The 18528-nt window shown below is 35.2% G+C and overlaps 1 protein-coding gene across 3 annotated transcripts in view; it reads right to left on the bottom strand.

Annotated features, from left to right (window-relative positions):
• Positions 1-672: 672 nt before the first annotated feature.
• The window catches only part of SEPTIN7 (septin 7), an 83214-nt gene continuing 65358 nt past the window's right edge, over positions 673-18528 (bottom strand). For 2 of the 3 annotated variants that reach the window (XM_030009038.1, XM_030009040.2), the window contains exons 7-15: positions 18338-18455; positions 16405-16497; positions 15079-15175; positions 12895-12946; positions 11845-11970; positions 7297-7317; positions 4385-4520; positions 2238-2377; positions 673-1698 (exon numbers count right to left, since the gene is read on the bottom strand). In XM_030009038.1, coding sequence (XP_029864898.1) covers positions 1659-1698; positions 2238-2377; positions 4385-4520; positions 7297-7317; positions 11845-11970; positions 12895-12946; positions 15079-15175; positions 16405-16497; positions 18338-18455 — 823 coding nt within the window. In that variant the 3' untranslated portion in view covers positions 673-1658. The remainder of the gene's footprint in view (positions 1699-2237; positions 2378-4384; positions 4521-7296; positions 7318-11844; positions 11971-12894; positions 12947-15078; positions 15176-16404; positions 16498-18337; positions 18456-18528) is intronic. The other variant, XM_030009041.1, reaches the window with a different exon arrangement.

Below are 18528 nucleotides of genomic sequence, written 5' to 3'. Positions count from 1 at the left end.
ATCAGGAGTGAAAATGCTTTCATTTCTTTGGGAAGCTAGCTGAATAAATGATATTTCTGATAAGCATAATTCACATAAAAGAAAAATGAACGGAATCAGGAGTGAGCAGGCACAATACATGGGACATCTACAAAAAATGAGACATTCTTCATTGTTTCACAGCAAAGACATACATAAAAAGTCCCCATCAATTTTTCAACAACTTACAGGCTGTATTTTAAATATCAAGTTCCTGGCGATTACATTTACTAGAACTAACACAATTAACTAAAAACGTCGACAAAACAAAAAACCTCACCCTTGCCAACGAGCCTAACAGAAGTACCTGAGGAGGCTGCAAACGTGTTGTTACACAACCACCTCCCCAGATACACAAAAAACCTTGGCAAGAAGGCCGAAGTGACTACCAAAACCGGAGCCGGCGGGACACAGCACAGCCTGCGCGGGCACTTGGTGCCCTCTTCTGGGCAAGGCAGACCTTCCTTCTGCCAATACCGAGCACCCCCACGGAAACCGGGTTGTCTACCAATTCCACAATGCATAGGCACTTTCTATACCTTAAACTAATTCCTCGGACAAATCAAAGACATGGGTCAATTAAGTCCAGATGGAAGAGAGAACGTTCAAACGTTTACCAGAGGAATACTTTAAAGTTTCTGACACAGCAGCATGTTACATCACAACATTGTTTATTATGTGACTTTTTACAATACAAACAAAAATACAGGAATGCAGTATATGAATACAGCTAAATGCAAAATGGTGATGTTTTTCTTGAGGCCATATTCCCATTTCTAGTAAAATAAAGAAAGACTGCACACAGGTAGAAACAGGTTGGTAGTTAACTCCACAATTTTGTCTAGAAACGACCTATAAATGCGTTTTCCTGCTACTTACCATAAAATGTAAAAAGGGAGTTAAAGGAAAGTTTTACTCACTGGTTCCTACCATATGAAAGAAGCTATATTCTATTTAGGAGGGCCAATATATGGAAAAATATCTAAATTAAATGTTATTACAAAAAATGAAGCAGTAATGAGATCCTTCTGGCTAAAGAAGTTACTAAATGAGAATAGCATATATTCAAAGAATCCAAAACATAAAAGGGTTGTTATAAAAAGCTTAGGTGCACTGTAAGCCTACAACTTTTGTTTTTCCATGTGTACTTTTAAACAATGGAAGTGTCAAAAATAGCGTCAACTGTGTTAGACTAAATTACATTATTGTATATGCTGCACTGAATGGAATTCTTGTATTATAATAATAGAGAAGCATTGTTTGCATCATATTATGGCAATTTATCCTCACCAAAAACCGTCTAGAGTCCTTGCATTTTTTAATATCCTATAAACCATCAAACCACCGGAACATGATTGTACAACAGTAAAATGTTTTCTTTTGCATTAAAATGACATGTTTTAAAAAAACAGGAAAGGAAAACAAAAGGTACTTAGAGCTGTTATTTTTCCAAGTACACAACACCCTAGACAATTCAAGGCATCTCATTCTCCATCAAAACTAACAAAAATTTGTCATGCTGTTAAATCCATTACTATGGATACAACTGGTGCAAAATTGGTCAAACGGATCCAACAAACACTGATGTCCAGGCTGGCATATTGGCAACTAATACATAACTGGTGGTCAAAATGATGCCTTTAAAATATCTTCCCTTTCTTCTTATTCTTTTCCAAGGTTCTAAAACGATATATTAAAAAAAAAAGTTTGTTAAATAATGCATACATAGTCTGATTTTTAAAAAAGTTACTAATGTACATCTTTTAAAATATGCATTTTATAAAGCTTTACTGGTTGAAATACAATGTATGAAACTTATTACGTACACAGTATTTATACTACATGAAGTCAAGCAATGCATTTATCACTAGAGTTCCCCTTCCAAGGACTAGGAGAATTAAATACTTTTGATTCTCAAAGCTTTAACTCTTCATCCCTCAGAAGTCTGATGCAATCTAGCTTTCAAATACAAACATAATTTTTTTCAGATAGAACTAATTATGTATGGAGATTAAATTCTGCTTTAGAAGCTAATAATCTTTCCAATATTTCTGACATATGCTCATTTGTAACTAAAAGCAGTTCAAGATTTTTCTTGGCTTTTAAGTGATACTTCCATAGTGGTCAACCACCATTGACCATTGTTACCACAGAAATTGCCTTTTAGCAGAAAGCTACGGAACATTTACTGTGAACTGCAGGACAAGACTCCAATTTACCTGGAAGAATTCTGTTGTTCCAAAATACGCTGTTGAGCTTCCCAGTTTGCTTTCTCATCTTCAAACTGGCGACGCTTTTCCTCTAATTCTTTGTGTTGTGCCTCCAAATTCTTTTTCATCTGCTCGTGGCGTCGCTGAAGCTATAGAACGTTTTTGAGCAGAGTCAGTAAGCACAGAAAACACAGCAACTTTTGGAGCTGTAGTAACAAACATCAGCAATTATACTAATGCAAGAAAATATAGTAGTATATTTTCTCTTCAGAGAAAGTAACTTTTAGGCCAAAAACTCAAAAGGTTATAGGTATTGCCAATAACGAAAACAAAAAGGGTATTAATCCCATAGCCTCATTTTAGAGTTAACAAGAAACACCCCAAATGCTGCCTGAGTTACACATAGGGATTGTAAGCAGCTACACATGGCAAACAAAAGGAAATTCAAGAACATTTGATATTTGATGCAAATGTTAAGAAGCAAATTTCAGAGCATTTGAGTATCAGTAATGCATAAATTAGCAGCATCTTTGTGTGTAGGGAAAAAAACCCAAGCGTTTATTTCATCCTATAGTATTAAGTATATTAAGGATCTATTTGGGAAAACATTATGTGGATTAATTTATTCACTAATTAAATGAATTAGTATTATTGAAGTGAATTGCCTACACTGCCAGAATAGTATAAGAAGTCTCTCCTGCAAGTTGATGGGACAGACTGACAATCAAATGTGTTTTGAGAATGGAGACACTGTCAGGAAAAGCGATTCCTTTTGTTTTGTGTAACATGTTTTTTAATTGAGTTAAACAGAACTCCCTCTTTCCTTACTCTCTTGCAAGTCTGTCTCACACAAACCTTTCAAAATGTATTTCCTTTTACAGATTTTTAAAATGCTTTATACTCAGGCACTGTCTATTGCCTACTTTTCTACATTTAGAAAAATGCAACAGAAGTTTACGAAGTCATGAATTGTGAAGAAAAAAAGGAATGAATTGCACGAACATTTAAAAACTGGTATCACAGGATGCACTCGCTCAGAAGTCATGAGGTAATACATGAAAAGCAATAAGACAGGCTTTCCTTTGTTTAAGGAGAGTGTGGAGGCCAGAAGCGTAAATGGGTTCAAAAAGATTTGAGACAGAAATTGAGGAAGAATAAATCCAGTGACTAATTAAACACTGTGATCCAGATAAAACATCTAGCTTTGCAATCCTCAAATTGCTGACTGGTGTATCCTAGCATTTATCTCTTTATCCATTCACTTCTCCAAAAGGGGGGGCATGGGGGGTGGGAAATCTAGATTGATGTATTTTTTCCTCTGATCCAGTATGCCTTGGCTCCTTACAATGCCTAGGCTGCCAAGTATTTCAACTACCCTTCCAGGGCTCCTCAGTTTCCCTCAAATTTGGAGCCAAACTTTCTTTAGGAACTTTGACAGTTTTGAACTTCTCTATTAGGCTTCTTGTGAGAAGCTGCCTTCTCAAAACTTAAAATTAATTTTCTACTTAAACATCATTTTATAGTAGTCTCTTAAAAAGATCACTTCAAGAGCTGCTTGAAGCCCACAAAAAACAGTTTCACTGGAAGGACTTCACCTGGAGGTGACAGAAATTAAACATCCTTAAAATTTATGTATGTTCAAATGACACCAAAACACTGACAACAACATATCCTTACCTCTTCCTTAGTCTAGTAATTCTCATTTAGATGATTTCTTATAGACATCATATCAAGTTCCTGAACTGCTGCTTTAATATGCAATGCAAGTTATCGTTACTACATTAGCTTATGTAAACCATGAAAATCTCAAGAACTTTTTAAAGCACAGGGAAGAAAACAGGCATAAAATATTCCAAAGAACAGGGAGAAAAAGAAGGTGAGAAAGAAGGTGAGAAATAAAGTTAAGGAGTATTTTAACATACTGTGACTGTGAAAATAAAAAGAGAATGCATGTGAACATTAAAACTAAGTTTGGGCTTATACCATTTCAGCAAAGACAACAAGTTGAGAAAGAATAACTGAGTTGTCTTTAAACATAAAATCTAACTATGGAATCAATTCCTAGACAGAGGTTATGTTGCAAAGTCTTGGCAAAAAGAGCCATCCCTACACTTGTTCTGCCTCAAGCATATTAAGGTTTAAGACATTTTGAGTACCTCGGCTTCAGAGTCCTTCAGTTTCTGAACTTTTTCTTTGACTTTCATCTCAAACACCTGTTCCATTTCCATTTCCATTTTTTTCATTTTGGCTACGTGCTCCCTCCTTTCCTCCTCCATCTGTGCCAACGGGCTCCTGCCATAAATCCAGAAGAAGAAGTTAGCTAATAAGAACTTTTTTTCCTGTCTGTTACATTAGGGTATCTGTAAAAAACAAGGTAAAAATGCTGAAGCATTATAAGATAAATAACATTGCTGTATGCACTGCTAGCTTAAATTCAATTTGCATTATTATATTAACTGTTTAGTTAAGCTTTCTTCAAAAAGACATTTCATACAATATCTTTTCCTCCCCCACAATTGAATTACATTACATTTAGGTTAACAGAAATTCTTGACTTTCTATCTTTAGCAGAACCTGGTCATGGGAAGAGAGGAAACCAAAGTTAAAACAAAAAAAATCAGCATCTTCCAAGTGATCTTCAGGCGTCTTTTTCTTTCCCGTTCAAATATATAGAAAAATGAATGGACATAATAAAAGTTTTAAGAGCACTGCAGACAAAAGCCCCATTTCCTCTCTAAATATTCACTGTTCAAAGTGAGCCCAAGAGTAAGTTAACATTACAACTGTGTTGAACGTTGTGGTGATACTTTTGAAGAGATAGCAACTTTGCAAAAAAAGGTTCGGGCAACTAAACATCAGGATTTCATGAAAGTGTTAGTTGGAATATTTCCATTTAGAAAGCTATTAATAAACTTGATGTATAAAAACAATGTACGTTATTTTTAATTTTTCTATACACTTTATGGTAACTACTTTCCTGGATTCTACTGAATCTTTAAAGCTGTATAAGCCTGCTATCAATGTTATGGTGATACAAGTTTTAAATAGCAAGTTTCATATTAAATATCCAATAAATCAGGATGATTTTGATCTAGTGATGATTGCTACATAAGAGTCTTGTGAGACTTTTCTGCTGTTCAATAAAGAGCAATCAAAACAAATCACTGGCCTCTTTTTAAAGTTTTGATTATGTACAGCTTAAATGACAAAGTTTTAACTATTGTGTTGGTAAAAATGAAGAACTGAATATATTTGGAACTGTTACAATCAACCAGCAAAGGCTATCTACTGTAGTGTATGCAAAAGTCACTCAGACCAGTAAATTGTAAAATAGAGGTGGCAAGCCTAAGCCCTATCAAAAATAATATTTTTGTTTTAATTTCTTAAAAAACAAACAAAAGCGCCCCAAACAAAATAACCAAAAAAACCCAAACAAAAAAAACCCTGTTCTGATTCAAATCATGCAGGAAAAGCATTCTAAAAGGAGAAAAGAATTGACTAACTTTCAGTGATGACTGAAACATAATTAGCAACGTCTATTTTGATTCAGAATTTGCCACTGATTCTTAAAGGAATGGAGGTTATATATCATAGTTAAGATCTGGTTTGACTATTAATGGCTCATTTTATCCTTCCTGCTTGCCCATTTTTACCAACTAATCATACAGTGAAAGTAATCAACGTCACATTAAGTCAAGGCCATATGAACTTTTTCCTCAAATACCAGTATTTTAAGGGTGACAATTGGTGGAGGGCAAGGAGGAAGAAAATGGCATTTCTATTTAAAAAAAAAAAAAAAAAAAAAAATTAATCCAAACTAACAGTTGCAAAGCTTGGAGTGGTGAGTAAAATGCTGTATAATATACTGAAACTGAGCCTCAGCCTAATGTTTACTTTAGCCCTTCAAAAGGCTGACTGCTAGCAACTTTTGTCAAGGGGAAAAAAAAAAAAAAAAAAAAAAAAAAGGTTAAACACAGGTAAAGTACAATAATACACAAAAATAAGAAAATGAAAGAAGAGGTGAGTAGCAGTACTTGTGGAAGCTAACCAGCTGCGAAAACGAGACTATTTTCTTGTTGTTACCTTTTAGAAGTTCTCAAATGTATCTGCTCTTCGAAAATTAACCTAGGAAGTAGATCTGAATACTGAGGAATCATTGCTGCAGTTTCTACAGGCTCAAAAGGGGAGCAGAAACATCCCATCTACTGACAACCTAATAATCTAATGGGGATGTCATGCGAGATGTATTTGAGAAAGTGGTAAAAATCAGTCTGCACAGAAAATCTGATAAACTAACAAGTGAGCATTTACAGCTGAGAGCTTTACAACAGAGGTTACAACTGGTTTTGTTAGGTCTTAAATACATGATGTGGGTAAAAGCACATCATCCTATGTTTCAGGATAAAACTATACAAGGGACTTGAACAAAAAAAAGAGCTGAAGGAAAAAAACCAAACCACTAAACAAAGATGTAAAACATTTAGCTAATTTAACAGGATGTATGTTAAAACAGTCCTCTAAATTAATCTGCAAAAATTAAAAATTATTCTAGATATGCACAAAGTGGAACCTCTGCGAGCCACTAATAAGATAAAACCATGGTCAGAAAAGATTAAAGTAACTAATTCCCCAATCCAATGAAGAGTTGTAAATTTACAGATAAGGATGAAAATTCCACTAATTCTTTATAAGCATCTATGTAAAGATGATGGAGCTACGGAGAGAAACTGGGGGAATTTCATAATTTATGCACTTCTACTTATTGTTGAAATTTAACCAAATTTGTCTTGAGGCTTAGCCAAAAAGTTTCTACAGAAGATGCGTTTTTACAGAGATATTTGTCACTGAAAGTATTTATAAATTCCTAAAGTTTACATTAGCAGAGCTTTAGAACAAAAACCAAACCTGCTAGGGGGAAAAAAAAAAAACAAAAACAAAAACAAAACAGTGCCAAGAGCAGGATAACAGGAAACTGTTTTAAATTTGAAACATTAAACAGTGAAACCCTTTTTGTGTTTATAAAATTTTTGTCTTTAAGTTTTTTGGAAAAATTTAAATGACCACTTACATGCCTTCAACTGTGTCAAATCTAAAAAACAAAAAATACAGAGGCTTAGCTTAGCATGCTTAAATAAAACCACAAAACCAAAATGTAATAATTAAAAAAGTAAATTCATTATTAATAGATTCCTAAAGCTAATTTTGTGCTCCCCCAAAAGCAAATTTTTCACAGTAAAAGGAAAGACTGTTAGTTAAAGCTTGTTATATTTATTTCAAATTCAGTTAGTAAATCACTACACCATGTAAATATTAATGCAGGTTTGATGTGCAGATACTTTCAGGAATAGCTTCCCTAGAATACGCATTCTTTTAAAGCGATTTTAAGTATTTTAAGTGACACGAACAACCACTTGCTCTAAACAAGTTTTCGGAAACCGATGCCATATGGAGGCTTATCCGTTCATTTAAAAATTGTCACCTAGTAAAGCACATTGTATTAAAAACCCCCAAATGCTCTTGTGCTACAAAAGGAGCACTTGTCTTCAAAGGCCAGCAGAGGTCTCACGGGCGGCTGAGCTGAGCTCAGCTCTGAAGAAGGCTGGGCTGCAGGGTCACCTCCCCAGAGCATGATGCTTAACCCCAGCATGCCTTGTGTTAGCACTTCACTAATTCTAGGGGGGAGGGGGGGGGAAGTCTGAAAAGAAGATTCTGGTATTAAGCCTCACCATACAGTAAGATGGGCTTAACATTAGAACCATTTCACAGAATTCGCTAAGAATGTAGGCGAAGGCAGTTGAAGTAGTGTAAGCTAGGCAGTTAAAAGGACCTATGCATTGTGTATTTTGTTACCCTGTGTGACAGGTTATTGAACAGATCAGTAGATGGGTAAGGCTTATCTTTGCAGTGTACAATATGGCTTTCAGTAAAATAAGGTTTTACTTTTAAACTCGTTGAAGATAGCAGCTTCATACAGCAAACTGAAAAGATTTCTCAAATTAGATATTTTAAATTTCAGAGCAAATGACAATTTTCTCACGTCATGTAGTACACGTCTGAAATTACAATTACCACATAGTTTGAAGAGACAAGTTATCCATACATGTGCAGATTACCCTTGACGTTTTATTTTATTTTTTTAATGGTTGGGATGATATTGAAATTTGAAGAAATCAGACACTAAAATACCAAAAAGCTACATAATCATGGAAAATACATGCTTTGGATTGCTCTTAGGTCAACAAGTTACTCGTAGAACAGACAATTAGAGTTTCACTGAATCAAAGGAGACAAATCAGAAAGAAAATTATCAACTAGATAGAAGAAACTGCTTCAATTCATCTGCAAAGCACTATTAAAACTTGTAGCACATACTTCTATTTGTTTTCACGTTTGCATTCTTGTTCAAAGAAATATGTTAACAAGTTGCATGAAAAACAAAGACCTGCTAAGATCATAAAAATACAGCTGTTTTAAAGGTACAAAAGGTCAGTCCAGTCTCCAACAGCTGCCAGTAGGAGATACTTTTGGAAAAGTGCAAGAACCACTGCATGTACATCTCCTCTTAAGTCTACCCTCCCAGCTTACAAAAGAACAGCAGCTTAGGAGTTTCCAGAGCCAGAGGTTGTATTTGTGTTTAACAGTATGCTTGTAATACTACCAGATACCATCAGAGCACGTCTCCATTCTCATATAGAGATAGAGGATCTGTCTCCTGTGAAAGAATCAAATTTCCAAAGGACAAAGTCAAATGTCGCTCCATTTTGAGAGACAGACACTTCTTACAAAAGGTAAGCAGGCAAGCATAAAATTCCTAAGGGGATGCACAGATAAACTGTTAATACTGTTCCTCCTTCTTTCAATTAATTTCCAGGAAGACACATAGTTATTAGGAAAATTCCTTCTATGCTGCTTCAACTATGCTAGATTCAAAACTACGAAAACACATTGCAGCCAAAAAAGCATGTTAAAGGTTAAAAAAAAATGCTGCAACTCAACATATGGATAAGGTAACAAGACAAGAATAGCATCAACTGCTTCATAACCAGTACATGCATTCAAAAATTTTATTTATTTACTTATTAAGTCATCCTATGTATGGAGGAACAAACTCTAAGGAAAACATTCAAAGTATTTCTTACAAGGTTGCAATACATTTTGCCATCTTTCATCTTTCGCCATGGCTGAATCACACAAACTGCGATAATTTATTTTTATTTTTGAAAAAAAGAAAACCTGATAGCTAAGAGTGCCAGTTGTATTTATTCACCTCCAAGCTGCAGTACTGCAGTGTTCTGAGCGACAGATTTCTTACAGAAAAAATTATTCCAAAAGGCATGTTTACCTAGAAGTATTCGGGTGGGACAGTACAGTGATCTGAGATGGCAGGAGATGCAAAAGTAAGCATGTTTCAGAAAGCAGAGTAATTCCAGACGCTCTTACTGTAAATTCTAGCTAAAAAGGAAATCTCAGCGATGCTATCAGCAACTGACTGGGACGAGTGGGAGAACGAAGGACACAAAAAGAGGTTTGAAACCTTCTGGTAGATGCATTTATACAAAAGTACATCTTGTTATGTTTGCAATATGGGAATGAAAAATAATGTTAAAAAAAAAATTACTGCATTATTCTTTTTAAGAAGAATGCAGAATAACCAGTCCTTACTTGGATTAAGTAACAGACTAAGTTTGTAGGTGCAGACTAACAGAAATCTAAGCAGGCACAAAACAAAATGGTGAAAGTATTATCACTAAAATTAAGATTTTTCAAAATCTAAGGAAAACATGCTCAGGCTTGGAAAGGTATTAAAAAATAGCAATAAACAACACAAAAAATAAAATCTATACAACTTCCTCTGATATCCAAAATTACAATGAAAAAGTTTCACTTTTCAGTACAGTAATAGCAAATAATAGTACAGTAAAAAGAAATAGCAAGTTAGAAGTCCTGGAGGAAATGCAGAATTTTCTGTTCTGCGCTACTATTAGTACGCCATCACCTCAGCAAAGAGAAAGATGGCTCAAGTTCTTGCGCTCAAGCACATTTTCTGCTCTCATGTGCCCACCTGCACCACTTTGTTCTCAAATGTGCAAACTACCTTCCATGCCCCTTCACCGCAATTTTTTCACAGTGACTACCTCATTTAGTAATTTTAGTTCTTAAAACTCCTCCTCTCCCTACCATCAACACTGTAGTAATATGAGGACAAGTGTAGCTTGAGAAGTATTTCTAACATACTTGCTATATGCATTCAGAAGCCTTGAGATGCGAGTCAGGGATAATATGATGGCAGGAAACAGGGCAGCGAGAAGAAGTAACCACTGTGTTATGGATACACATATTTGAAAACTATTCTTTTTAAGACTTGACCTCACTACAAACTTTACCTAAATTTAAGTACACTTTTGAAGAGTTGATATAACTGACATACACTGTTACATTTTTTGTCAATGCTGAGCAGGGAAGTCTTGTGTAGGCTCACACTTGATGAAAAAAAAATCACGTCCACTTAAATCATTCCCTCACAGCCACTTTCAAAGCATTAAGATAGTGTAGAATAGACACTCCTTTAGTGAAAAATGGCTTTGTAGCTGTCATATGGATGGGAATAGCAGATATTTCCATCTAATTTCAGGGATCTTTTTCAGGAAGAACAGCTGTAATTTGGCATATCATTAGCTGAACAGAATAGTACCCTATATTTTGGTTGAGGAAATCTGTATTTAAATATAGTACAAATAAAAGAAATAAGACTATCACTAATTGATAATTATTTAATCACTAATTATTGTTGATACAGTTGATACATGCAGAGCAGGAAAAATACTTAAATTTAAGAGCATAGCTATTCTCAAATAGCATTATACAATGCAGAATACAATAGAGCCTACTTTTAAATCTTCCAATAACTTCATCAGATTGACAAACAACTTGCTGTCAGAGATAATGAAAACTACATATTAGGGTTACAAAAAAAAAACCAAACAAAAACAAACCACCAACAAAAACCAAAAAGCCCTGCATTGCAACTCTCCTCTCACAAAAGATAAAGATGGTGCAATAATTTGCCTGCCATGATAAGCAACCATAGAAGTAGCCAGGGCAGCATTTCAAAGATGACAGTAGCAGGTCTGGATTTTCAGTTTCTAAACAAATATTAACCCATTCTTCTCAAAAACATCCCTGACACTGAATATTGAGCATTCATGCCAAAAGAACCAATAATCCCAAAAGTAGTATATAAACCAAAATAGAAACACTAATGCGCAAAAACTTTGCAATAAGTACCAGTGAAATAAAACTCAAACAGAAATAGTAAATGTAAGGATTCTCTTCAGAACTGAATCTAACTAAAACCCAGTTATTTAACATGTTCAGTTAAACTAGTGTAAACCTCAGTGAAACAGAAAAAAACAAATCATAAATAAACAAGAGGTATACAGTTTTCAGACCAGAACACAGTGAAGAGGCAACTGATTGGACGATAAATACAAAGCCACCCCACCCCCAAAAAAAAAACCAAACGAAAAATCCCACCACACACACACACAAAACCAACCATCAACCAAAAACCAGAGCAAAAAGATTAAAGTGCAATACAACCTTAACAAGAACTTACTTTGTTAGCTGCCCTTTATTTTTGTTGTTGTCAACACCATTGTATGTAACAGCTGCCAGTTTTCTGCTTCTGTAGTTCTCATAATGTACATTGTTAGTGACATCCTTCAGGTCCTGCATATGAGTTCTGTCAATAAGTGTAATTTAGCATCTTAGTGCACAAATACAAAATACTATCTGAAAAATCAGTCCATGTTCATACTGCAGATTGACTTAATTAAATTATATCCCCCCATTAATGTCCCATTCCCCACAATGTTGTCATTCTTCCATTTAAATTAGAGCTGTCTTGACAGCAGAGTCCCAGAAATAACAGATTATTTTGCACTGAACTATCTCAAGTTTGCAGTATTTCAAACATTAACTTACAGGACCAATCTTTAGAAACTTTGAATTCTGTGGATAAACTTGCAAGTTTTGGAGAACAGCTATGAGAACTGCGTATTACTACTGTAGTAGGTGTGCCAAAGCATGTCAGGCAAGAAACAACCAACAAGCCAAAACTTCCTAGTTTCTATCTTTTAAGGCTGCAAAAGCTAAATGTTTGTATCTTAGTCTTGAACTTTACATTAGCTTCCTTTAATAATTTTCCATCATCAGCCTAGAGAAAAACAAAGCTTAATAATCAAACTAACAGTTGTTACAGCAGACGTCACTTACTGAACTGCTGTGAGTGCAGGACTCGGCACCTAACACAACGAAGCACAGGCAGTCTTGCTTTAGACAACTGCAGCGCTGAAAATTTAAAAAAAATGCCTACAACTAAGTACACATCAGCACTAGCAGACAACTCGGGTTCCTATGGTTTATCATAATTTTCGAGAACAAGTAATCAGAAAGTAAAGAGAACTATTTAAAAAAATCATCACCACCACCACTGCTTGCTAAATATGTGGTTAAACAAGGTATCATAAAGTGTAAGATACTGTTTACAATGAAAAATATGGGGATTAATATGAACTCACTAGCTCAAATCCTTTTTTCTCCAATATGTGACTTTCCAATCTCTCAGGCATACTAGAAAACTTAATGTTACCTGTGAGTTAGTTACCTTATCAACATGTTCCTCAGAATTGTGAAGTCACAGTGTTCACCATTTTCAACTGCAAAGAGAGGTAAATTTTTGTGGAGGTACCAACCAAAATATGTGCCTCACACAGAGGCAAGGCTTTTAGATGTCACCCATCTCCTACGTTCATTCCAACAACAGATTACTTCCAGTCTTTCCTTACTCAAACAGTATGTATGTTAACAGTAGGAAAGCATTAACAATATAACTCTATCAATATATCTTACCAGCAAAGTTCCTGTGCTCCCCTAAGCCATACTGGCAAACTGTACTCCAAGTCAGTACAGCAGAATAAGGTACCACAACAGAAACACAGTTTTGCCAATTTAACTAACTTTATGATCCTTTGGAGGCCCTGCCAGCACAGTTGTATAATTAAGGATCAGACACTAAAGACATCAGAGTCTGGATCCAGCTATATCTAAAACCTTTAGAAGACTGACTTAATGCAATCTATTTCTTCCTGCCCCACCAAACGAGTTGCAAAAGTCTTCATTTTAATTTTAATGTGGATTGAGTTCTTTATTAACTAAGCAAAGGAAGGTTGTATATTTAATTTGATGCACCTGCCTACGGACCAAAACAGAGCATTGGCAGCTGTCATTAGATGCCACCTATTCCACTGTGCCTATCATCCCATTACTGTAGAAGAGGCTGATGCTGTGAGTGGCATTTCCCTGATAGGGAATGAAACAACACTGCAGAAAAATGCACACCCCAGAACTCTCTGGCATGCAGACAGAGAAGGCAACACACAAAGCTCTTAGCGCACAAAAAAGAAAGGCACAAGGCAGGTTCCAATGTGCTCCTGAAGTAGAGATGGACATTTTCATGGGAAGGAGGAAGAAAAACAGGATGAAGGAATTAAAATAACTCAAGTAATTTCAGTGAATCCTGCAGAAAAATGAAGCGCGTAGCCTCTTTGTGTGTTCATCTTGTATCTGCACTCCTGCATTATTTTGTTCCATGGTTTTACACAAACTGGTAAGTTCCACTCAGATAGTACATGAAGTCATACTCCCAAAAAAGCATCATGTCCAAGTGTTCTGTCCTTAGTTGACAGACTCAAAGCCACTTAAAGAGGTTCCTTTTAGTTAGGTTAGTTCTTCCCTTCCAGAAGTTGTACAATCACATGAGCATGAAACATTTATGAAGTTTGTTTTAAAATAAAGAAAAGCAACACCATTTTGTACATCTTCAAATGCTAATGCAAAAGCCTTAAATAAAGCTTGATCCTCTCTGGTGCAGCTGGTTTTTATTTTCTGCCAAACCTCATTTCCTGCCAGACACACACTTCAAAGTGCTACAGCATTTCTCTTTAAAGTTTTGGTGCATACAGTGCTTGTTGGTTGGGGTTTTTTTTGTCTATTTTACACTGCATCAAATTTATAGTCCATTCCCCTCGGAAGGCAGAAATAGCGAGAAAAAAAATAATCTTCTCTTTATTCAATACACACATACTACAAGGAAAAAGTCCAATGATCATGAAAAAACAGCTTGATAGTGATTGTTTCACTACACAGCATGGTGCAAGCCATGCCATGTGCCATCTGAAATAAGTGAACAGCATTAAAGCACAAGCAATGATTGCCAGAAGAACATGCACTTAGCTTCAAGCTTTTATAACAGTAAAAAGCAAATTTTAAATGAATTAAAAAAAAAAAAAAAAAAAAAAAAACCAAAAAAACCATCAAAAGTATTCAATTCATTACCAGTTGCTACACCCCAGCAATTAAAACTCAAAGTTTCTGGAAGAGTTTGTGGTTTTTTTCCAAAACATCTGAGTTTTTAAATTGAATTTATGCTAGTCAAGCTGATCAAATTAACATTTATAATGTGAATACTCTAGAAAGAAGAATTTAAGAAATACATAGTTTTTATATGAAGAAAATTAAAATAAGAATGCTAGCAAATAGTTGTAATCTAAGCCTCATCATTAACTACAGTAAGTTACTACAGGTTTTACAATTCCTCAGTGAGGCTTCAACAGGAATCTGCTTGCAAAGTTACATGTTGCTGAACCTTTACCTTGTTCCACGACTGTCAGAATAACAAAATGGTATATTCAATAAATTTCCAGACCAAATTAAGCATTTAAAACATTTCAAAAACAGACTAATGTCTAATAAGTTTTAAATAGATAAAACAATCACAAGAAAGCCTTACCTTCTGCAACACCCCATGGGTACTGTCTTCCTCTAACTCTCTTGCCATTGACTTCAATGATCGTATTACTACCTACCACAGCAAGAGGTAAACGGTCCTACAAGATAAAGTATTACTTTAAAAATAAAAGTTTCTACTGCCAAAAGATACTGAAAGCATGCCCATGTATAAACTTGACGTAAGCTAGTTTGGTGCTATAACACTGCAATGCAGCTTACCCAAAGTGCAAGAATAGTCATGTTTACTGACCTCTGCCTAGTTTAATGACACATATATCCACACACACCCCTTTGAAATTCCTTACACTGTTGTATTCTGTAAATCTAGTTAAGAAACAGACATTACTGTTACTTAGTAAGCTAAGCAACACGCAAACCATTTCCTATTTACTCAATTGCACAATAATTATTTATCAATTCGTATTCCTACTGGCTACAAAGGACTGTTACTTGGACTGGAACTTGTACCCAGTTTTCAAAGGTTTGGCAAAGAACTACTTCAAGTTCTTGTTTTCAGCTGAACCAAAAATCCCTCCAGTGTAACAAGCAACAAAGAAGCCAAGAGCAGCTTCAGTAGCTGAAAGGAACAGTGTACAAAGCTAAGTATTTTGGACTTTTGTCCTTGCTTTTATTCTGCTCTTCTCCTTTAGGCTTAGTCCCAGAATATCTTCCATTTGTACTATTTGTGTTTATCTATCCTAAGTGATTCCCAGAGTAACAAAAAAATGTAAAAGCTCTCACAGGCTGTTAAAACTACTGGACAAACAGAAGCAAGGCTCTAGAAACGTATACAAGATGGACTCCAACATAAAAGAACAAACCAAACCCACAAGTAAACAAAGAAAAAGCGTTTCAAATAGCCTAACAGTCCTTTTGATTTTCTTAGTCATTTGTCTCCATTAAGGTTTCAGTATATCAACTAGTCAGACAGTTATTAATGGTAACGCACACGCTCTGTGCCATTGCACACCTCTATCTGAAAAGACAACCCTTGCCTCCTTCGAAGCTCAGAATCAAACAAAATGTGGTAGGTGGATAAAAGTCAAATAGGGATGGGAATAAAGAGAAAGTGATCTTTTCAGTTTATTAAATGAACATGTGATCTAGTGCTCTTATTCTGAATTTTAGCCATTAAAAGACTTAAGTTATCTGTCTAAGAGTGTCATTCATTGCCTCTGCTGAGGAACAGTGACTCTTACAAGAGCTTTACATCGAATTTTTATCTTCTAAACATTTTGGTGGGCTCTTCATTAATGACAAAAAGCTTTTCACTCTCTACCCCCCCACCCCCCACCCCAAGCACTTTTTCCAAAAGAAAATTATTTACCTTTATCTTTTTAACAATCTTATTTTCTTCCTCATCATCTGTTTCTGGAAATTCATATATTTTAATTTTGTGTTCTTGGATTTCTTTCATTATCTAAAACCAAAAATATGTTATTTGTTTGAGGAATTAATAATTTGTAATAACTCTATTTCTTGCTGCAATCTGATTCTCCCTCCTTTTGTTTGGCATGTAAGATCCTTGCATGTTAAGGTGACTAAGTTATATCACAAAACTTGCACATGTTTAACACCTTCAGGTGACCCCAAGGGATTATTAGCATGACCGTGTCTCCTCAGCCAGGAGAAGACAGGATCAGGGCCAGAGCCCTACAACTAACAGAATACTATCCATCAATACAAGGCAGCAAAAATGAACATCAGTTTCCTACAATGTGGCAGAGATTTACACTAATGGGAATTCTACCTGCACATGCAGAACTAACACAATACAGCTTAAATTCTCTGACTAGTCCCGCAATTGAGTCCCTTAAAAAAAAAAAAAAAAAAAAATTTGAATAGATAACTGCAGGCATACTTCAGCCCTTTCAGTTCCCACAATAGCTACTGCTGTCACTCCTATTCTTTCCTGTTTCTAGCTCACCTGAGCATCAGTTGCTTGAAGCAGGATCACCTGCCTATTTTAATAGAGCTTGTAACTGATGGACTGACTCCAGCAGTTAGTTGTGTTGAAAAATATTTGCAAGCACTAATGAAAATTTAAGAATAACTGACAGCGTCATCAAAAATGAGACTGTACTGTTTTGGTGCTCAATTTGTCTGTAGGGTATTTTTAAAAACAAGCTGATTAGTTTTCCAGAATCGTAGAACGGAAAAATACTAAACCATTTTGCTGACAGCTACTCTGAAGAGCCCTGGGGAATATTTCTGGTTCATGGATTTGCAATCTTATAAGAACATAAGTTTCCAATTCATGCAAGGACTTGTTTTCGAAGTTTGATTTGGGAAAGTCTCCTCTATTTAACATCAACTCATTGATAAAGCTGCTTATACATTAAGAAATATTCTGTGTTCTACCATTTTTTCCACCCTTTACGTCAAAAAAACCCAGGAAATGCAACCAAAACAGACTTCAGGTGTCTAGCACCTTGCTTAAGTTTCTCCAAGGCAGAAAATGTCCTTTAATTTTTAGTCTTAAATCAAGAGTTTTGCACACAACATCACTTAATGCTGACTTCTTTTCAGAACCTGTGTTCTTCTAAACTAGGACTAGACATAGTTCAATAAAACAAACTTCATGCCTTTTCTTGTCCTGTTCTGGGTCCTCCTTATCCTCCTCGTATAATACAGCAAAGCCTAAATGTTCTACTCTGATCATGTAGTTGAAATAAAACAAACCACTTGGAGACATTAACACCAAATTTATTCTACAAATACAAAGAAATTATATCAGTTCTATCATTGTTAGAGTTATCTCACCATCTTTAAAATGCATTACCACAGCACAAGACTGAACAACAGGTATACTGATTCTCATCTAATACCTGAGGCATCTTTAATAAATATAGTGCACCAAAATGAAAGTGAATACCACAATACAATCAATAATACTGTGATACTGTTAAATACCTTTTTTTTTTTTTTTTTTTTTTTCTTCAATAAAACATACACAACTTCTGTTTGGCACCTAAATCTTGAGAGCTCCCTTCCTCCCTTACTGATTTTTATCTCAGCAGTGAATGATTTCACTGGCCAAGAATCATACTATACTTGAAACCTCTTCCCCTGAGGATAGAAACAAGATTATTTCACCAAGAAATATAATTAAATCTAGAGATATAAATTACTTACTTTTGCTGTCTCAAGTCATTGCTTCAGGGTTTAAACTTTGCATGCAAGAAGTCAAATCTCACCATTTCTATAGGAATCAACTTACTAAATTATCCCATGTTGTAAATACTAATCTTTCAACTCACCTGTTTTTTAAACTGTTGGCATTCCTCAGGTGTAAGTGTGTCTGCTTTGGCAATAAGTGGAATGATATTCACTTTTTCATGCAGGCGCTTCATAAACTCTATATCCAAAGGCTTAAGTCTGAAAGACAACATTAGAGCCTTGCAATTTATATTAATTAAACAAGAATGTACAAATAATTTGAGATTTGTCC

This window comes from Aquila chrysaetos, chromosome 3, assembly GCF_900496995.4.
Source record: "Aquila chrysaetos chrysaetos chromosome 3, bAquChr1.4, whole genome shotgun sequence".
NCBI classification, from domain to species: Eukaryota; Metazoa; Chordata; class Aves; order Accipitriformes; family Accipitridae; genus Aquila; species Aquila chrysaetos.
Note: the sequence above shows the minus strand (reverse complement) of the source record. Positions and strands in the feature narration are given on the sequence as shown.